The 6,307-nt window shown below is 46.9% G+C and overlaps 1 protein-coding gene across 1 annotated transcript; it reads left to right on the forward strand.

Annotated features, from left to right (window-relative positions):
* Positions 1–587: 587 nt before the first annotated feature.
* On the forward strand, positions 588–2,007 carry LOC112239078 (cytochrome P450 3A27-like). The gene is made up of 3 exons (XM_042312223.1): positions 588–916; positions 1,229–1,455; positions 1,770–2,007. Exons 1-3 carry the CDS (start codon positions 872–874, stop codon positions 1,990–1,992), a joined length of 495 nt encoding a protein of 164 aa, XP_042168157.1. The 5' UTR covers positions 588–871; the 3' UTR covers positions 1,993–2,007.
* Positions 2,008–6,307: the final 4,300 nt, after the last annotated feature.

The raw sequence follows: 6,307 nt of genomic DNA on the forward strand, positions 1-6,307 counted from the left end.
GAGGAGATAGATACTGTGTTCCCCAACAAGGTAAACCCCCACACCATGACCAAACTGCAGGAGGAGATACAGTGCCTTGCGAATGTATTCGCCCCCTTGAACTTTGCGACCTTTTGCCACATTTCAGGCTTCAAACATAAAGATATAAAACTGTATTTTTGTGAAGAATCAACAACAAGTGGGACACAATCATGAAGTGGAACGACATTTATTGGATATTTCAAACTTTTTTGAAAAAAAAGTTCAAGGGGGCAGAATACTTTCGCAAGGCACTGTAGATACTGTGGTCCCCAACAAGGTAACCCCACACCTTGACCAAACTGCAGGAGGAGATAGATACTGTGTTCCCCAACAAGGTAACCCCCACACCATGACCAAACTGCAGGAGGAGATACAGTGCCTTGCGAATGTATTCGCCCCCTTCAACTTTGCGACCTTTGCCACATTTCAGGCTTCAAACATAAAGATATAAAACTGTATTTTTTTGTGAAGCAACAACAAGTGGGACACAATCATGAAGTGGAACGACATTTATTGATATTTCAAACTTTTTTGAAAAAAAAAGTTCAAGGGGCAGAATACTTTCGCAAGGCACTGTAGATACTGTGGTCCCCAACAAGGTAACCCCCACACCTTGACCAAACTGCAGGAGGAGATAGATACTGTGTTCCCCAACAAGGTAACCCCCACACCATGACCAAATTGCAGGAGGAGGTAGATACTGTGTTCCCCAACAAGGTAACCCCCACACCATGACCAAACTGCAGGAGGAGATAGATACTGTGTTCCCCAACAAGGTAACCCCCCACACCATGACCAAACTGCAGGAGGAGATAGATACTGTGTTCCCCAACAAGGTAACCCCCACACCATGACCAAACTGCAGGAGGAGATAGATACTGTGTTCCCCAACAAGGTAAAACCCCACACCTTGACCAAACTGCAGGAGGAGATAGATACTGTGTTCCACAACAAGGTAACCTCCACACCATGACCAAACTACAGGAGGAGATAGATACTGTGTTCCCCAACAAGGTAACCCCCACACCATGACAAAACTACAGGAGGAGTTAGATACTGTGTTCCCCAACAAGGTAACCCCCACACCATGACCAAACTGCAGGAGGAGGTAGATACTGTGGGTGTCAGATGGGGTGAGGTACTGATGTGTGTGTATTTCCGGTGTCAGATGGGGTGAGGTACTGATGTGTGTGTAACCATGGTGCAGGCTCCAATCCAGTACGAAGCTCTGATGCAGATGGACTATTTGGACTGTGTGTTGAACGAGTCTCTGAGACTGTACCCCGTCATGCTGCGACTGGAGAGGGTCGCCAAGAAGACAGTGGAGATCAACGGCATCGTCATCCCCAAAGACTGCATTGTCCTGGTTCCCACGTGGACCCTCCACCGTGACCCAGAGATCTGGTCCGACCCTGAGGAGTTCAAACCAGAGAGGTACTGGACCGCACCGTAACCACAATCCAAACATAACACAACCATAATACAACCACAGTACAACCATAATTCAACCAAAACAAAACACAAAAAAAACAATTGCATTTTTTTCATTTTGCTAACCACAACTACAGTGCATTACAATACTGTAGTGCATGTTGTGTCGGGAACCCCACCACAATTCAACTACAACACAATGTTAATGTGTGAACCACAACCACAAATCAACTACAACACAATGTTTAATGTGTCTGAACCACAACCACAAATCAACTACAATACCATGTGTAATGTGTCTGCCCTCCCCTGTCCAGGTTCAGTAAGGAGAACAAGGAGTCTATTGATCCATACACGTACATGCCATTTGGGGCGGGGCCCAGGAACTGTATCGGGATGCGTTTCGCCCTGATCATGATCAAACTGGCCATGGTCGAGATCCTCCAGAGTTTCACTTTCTCCGTCTGCGACGAGACCGAGGTGAGACGCTCACCAGAGCAGACAGAATATGACATCATCAAACATCAGTATCATTTATAGATAGAGGCTGCACATTTTAACATGGTCACCACCTGCTTTAACATGGTCAGCACCTGTTTTAACATTGGTCTGTTTTAACATGGTCACCGCCTGTTTTAACATGGTCACTACCTGTTTAAACATGGACCTGTTTTAACATGGACCTGTTTTAACATGGTCACCACCTGTTTTAACATGGTCACCACCTGTTTTAACATGGTCACTACCTGTTTAAACATGGACCTGTTTAAACATGGACCTGTTTTAACAAGGACCTGTTTTAACATGGTCAACGCCTGTTTTAACATGGACCTGTTTTAACATGGTCACCACCTGTTTTAACATGGTCAGCTCCTGTTTTAACATGGTCACCACCTGGTTTAACATGGTCAGCACCTGTTTAACATGGTCAGCAGCTGTCTTAACATGGTCCTCTCCTGTTTTAACATGGTCACCATATGTTTTAACCTGGTCACCACCTATTTTAACATGGTCAGCTCCTGTTTTAACATTGTCACCGCCTGATTTAACATGGACACCACCTGATTTAACATGGTCAGCACCTGTTTAACATGGTCAGCACCTGTCTTAACATGGTCAGCTCCTGTTTTAACATGGTCAGCACCTAATTTAACATTGTCAGCACCTGATTTAACATGGTCGGCACCTGTTTAACATGGTCAGCATCTGTCTTAACATGGTCAGCTCTTGTTTTATCATGGTCAGCACCTGTTTAACATGGACCTGTTTTACATGGTCAGCACCTGTTTTAACATGGTCGCCACCTGTTTTAACATGGTCACCACCTCTTTTAACATGGTCACCGCCTGTTTTAACATGGTCAGCACCTGTTTTAACGTGGTCACCACCTGTTTTAACATGGTCACCACCTGTTTTAACAGGGTCAGTATCTGTTTTAACATGGTCAGCATCTGTTTTAACATGGTCACCGTCTGTTTTAGCGTGGGCCTGTTTTAACATGGTCATCACCTGTTTTAACATGGTCAGAACCTGTTTAACATGGTCACAGCCTGATTTAACATGGCCTTTGCTTGTTTAACAAGGTCAATGCTTGTTTAACATGGTCAGCTCCTGTTTTAACATGGTCACTTCCTGTTTTGACATGGTCAGAACCTGTTTTAACATGGTCACCACCTGTTTTAACATGGGCACCACCTGTTTTAACATGGTCACCGCCTGTTTTAACATGGTCGCCGCCCCTGTTTTAACATGGTCACCGCCTGTTTTAACATGGTCATCACCTGTTTTAACATGGTCACCACCTGTTTTAACATGGTCACCACCTGTTTTAACATGGTCACCACCTGTTTTAACATGGACCTGTTTTAACATGGTCACCACCTGTTTTAACATGGACCTGTTTTAACATGGTCACCACCTGTTTTAACATGGTCAGCGCCTGTTTTAACATGGAACTGTTTTAACATGGTCGGCACCTGTTTTAACATGGTCACCACCTGTTTTAACATAGACAAGGCTGCGGGGCCAGATGGATTACCAGGACGTGTGCTCGGGGCATGTGCTGACCAACTGGCATGTGTCTTCACTGACATTTTCAACATAACCCTGATTGAGTCTGTAATACCAACATGGTTCAAGCAGACCACCATAGTCCCTGTGCCCAAGAACTTGAAGACAACCTGCCTAAATGACTACAGACCCGTAGCTCTCAATTTGTACTCCACTCAAACAGATGCACAGATGATGCAATCTCTATTGCACTCCACACTGCCTTTTCCAACCTGGACAAAAGGAACACCTATGTGAGAATGCTATTCATTGACTACAGCTCAGCGTTCAACACCATAGTTCCCTCAAAGCTCATCACTAAGCTAAGGATCCTGGGACTAAACACCTCCCTCTGCAACTGGATCCTGGGCTTCCTGATGGGCCGCCCCTGGTGGTGAGGGTAGGTAGCAACACATCTGCCACGCTGATCCTCAACACTGGAACCCCCAAGGGTGTGTGCTCAGTCCCCTCCTATACTCCCTGTTCACCCACGACTGCATGGCCAGGCACGACTCCAACACCGACATTAAGTTTTCAGACTACAAAACAGTGGTATGCCTGATCAACGACGAGACAGCCTATAGGGAGGAGGTCAGAGAACTGGCCGGGTGGTGCCAGAATAACAAGTTATCCCTCAACGTAACCAAGACTGAGGAGATGATTGTGGACTATAGGAAAAGGAGGACCGAGCAGGCCCCCATTCTCATCGACGGGGCTGTAGTAGAGCAGGTTGAGAGCTTCAAGTTCCTTGGCGTCCACATCACCAACAAACTAGAATTGTCCAAACACCCCAAGACAGTCGTGAAGAGGGCACGACAAAGCCTATTCTCCCTCAGGAAACTAACAAGATTTGGCATGGGTCCTCAGATCCTCAATATGTTCTACAGCTGCAACATCAAGCGCATCCTGACTGGTTGCATCACTGCCTGGTACAGCAACTGCTCAGCCTCCGACCACAAGGCACTACAGAGGGTAGTGCGTACGACCCAGTACATCACAGGGGCTAAGCTGCCTGCCATCCAGGACCTCTACACCAGGCGGTGTCAAAGGAAGGCCTGTTATTTCATGGTCAGCGCCTGTTATAACATGGTCAGTGCCTGTTTTAACATGGTCACCACCTGTTTTAACAAGGTCAGCACCTGTTACATGCTCAACACCTGTTTTAACATGGTCAGCACCTGTTTGACATGGTCACCACCTGTTTTAACATGGTCACTACCTGATTTAACATGGTCACCACCTGTTTTAACATGGACCTGTTTTAACATGGTCACCACCTGTTTTCACATTTTCAGCGCCTGTTTTAACATGGAACTGTTTTAACATGGTCGGCACCTGTTTTAACATGGTCACCACCTGTTTTAACATAGACAAGGCTGCGGGGCCAGATGGATTACCAGGACGTGTGCTCGGGGCATGTGCTGACCAACTGGCATGTGTCTTCACTGACATTTTCAACATAACCCTGATTGAGTCTGTAATACCAACATGGTTCAAGCAGACCACCATAGTCCCTGTGCCCAAGAACTTGAAGACAACCTGCCTAAATGACTACAGACCCGTAGCTCTCAATTTGTACTCCACCCAAACAGATGCACAGATGATGCAATCTCTATTGCACTCCACACTGCCTTTTCCAACCTGGACAAAATGAACACCTATGTGAGAATGCTATTCATTGACTACAGCTCAGCGTTCAACACCATAGTTCCCTCAAAGCTCATCACTAAGCTAAGGATCCTGGGACTAAACACCTCCCTCTGCAACTGGATCCTGGGCTTCCTGATGGGCCGCCCCTGGTGGTGAGGGTAGGTAGCAACACATCTGCCACGCTGATCCTCAACACTGGAACCCCCAAGGGTGTGTGCTCAGTCCCCTCCTATACTCCCTGTTCACCCACGACTGCATGGCCAGGCACGACTCCAACACCGACATTAAGTTTTCAGACTACACAACAGTGGTATGCCTGATCAACGACGAGACAGCCTATAGGGAGGAGGTCAGAGAACTGGCCGGGTGGTGCCAGAATAACAAGTTATCCCTCAACGTAACCAAGACTGAGGAGATGATTGTGGACTATAGGAAAAGGAGGACCGAGCAGGCCCCCATTCTCATCGACGGGGCTGTAGTGGAGCAGGTTGAGGGCTTCAAGTTCCTTGGCGTCCACATCACCAACAAACTAGAATTGTCCAAACACCCCAAGACAGTCGTGAAGAGGGCACGACAAAGCCTATTCTCCCTCAGGAAACTAACAAGATTTGGCATGGGTCCTCAGATCCTCAATATGTTCTACAGCTGCAACATCAAGCGCATCCTGACTGGTTGCATCACTGCCTGGTACAGCAACTGCTCAGCCTCCGACCACAAGGCACTACAGAGGGTAGTGCGTACGACCCAGTACATCACAGGGGCTAAGCTGCCTGCCATCCAGGACCTCTACACCAGGCGGTGTCAAAGGAAGGCCTGTTATTTCATGGTCAGCGCCTGTTATAACATGGTCAGTGCCTGTTTTAACATGGTCACCACCTGTTTTAACAAGGTCAGCACCTGTTACATGCTCAACACCTGTTTTAACATGGTCACCACCTGTTTTAACATGGTCACCACCTGTTACATGTTCACCACCTGTTTTAACATGGTCAGCACCTGTTTTAGCATGGTCACCACCTGTTTTAACATGGTCAGCACCTGTTACATGCTCAACACCTGTTTTAACATGGTCAGCACCTGTTTTATCATGGTCACCTTCTGTTTTCTCATGCTCAAAGCTTGTTTTAACATGGTCACAGCCTGTTTTAGCATTGTC

Source organism: Oncorhynchus tshawytscha, unplaced genomic scaffold (genome assembly GCF_018296145.1).
Source record: "Oncorhynchus tshawytscha isolate Ot180627B unplaced genomic scaffold, Otsh_v2.0 Un_contig_17422_pilon_pilon, whole genome shotgun sequence".
In the NCBI taxonomy this organism is placed as follows: domain Eukaryota; kingdom Metazoa; phylum Chordata; class Actinopteri; order Salmoniformes; family Salmonidae; genus Oncorhynchus; species Oncorhynchus tshawytscha.

Excerpts from the sequence above, each read along its gene's own strand:
- LOC112239078 (XM_042312223.1), top strand. The coding sequence starts at position 872 with ATGACCAAACTGCAGGAGGAGATAGATACTGTGTTCCCCAACAAG. Across the intron at positions 917-1,228 it reads ATACTGTGTTCCCCAACAAG|GCTCCAATCCAGTACGAAGC; the intron begins GTAAAACCCCAC and ends ACCATGGTGCAG. Across the intron at positions 1,456-1,769 it reads GAGGAGTTCAAACCAGAGAG|GTTCAGTAAGGAGAACAAGG; the intron begins GTACTGGACCGC and ends TCCCCTGTCCAG.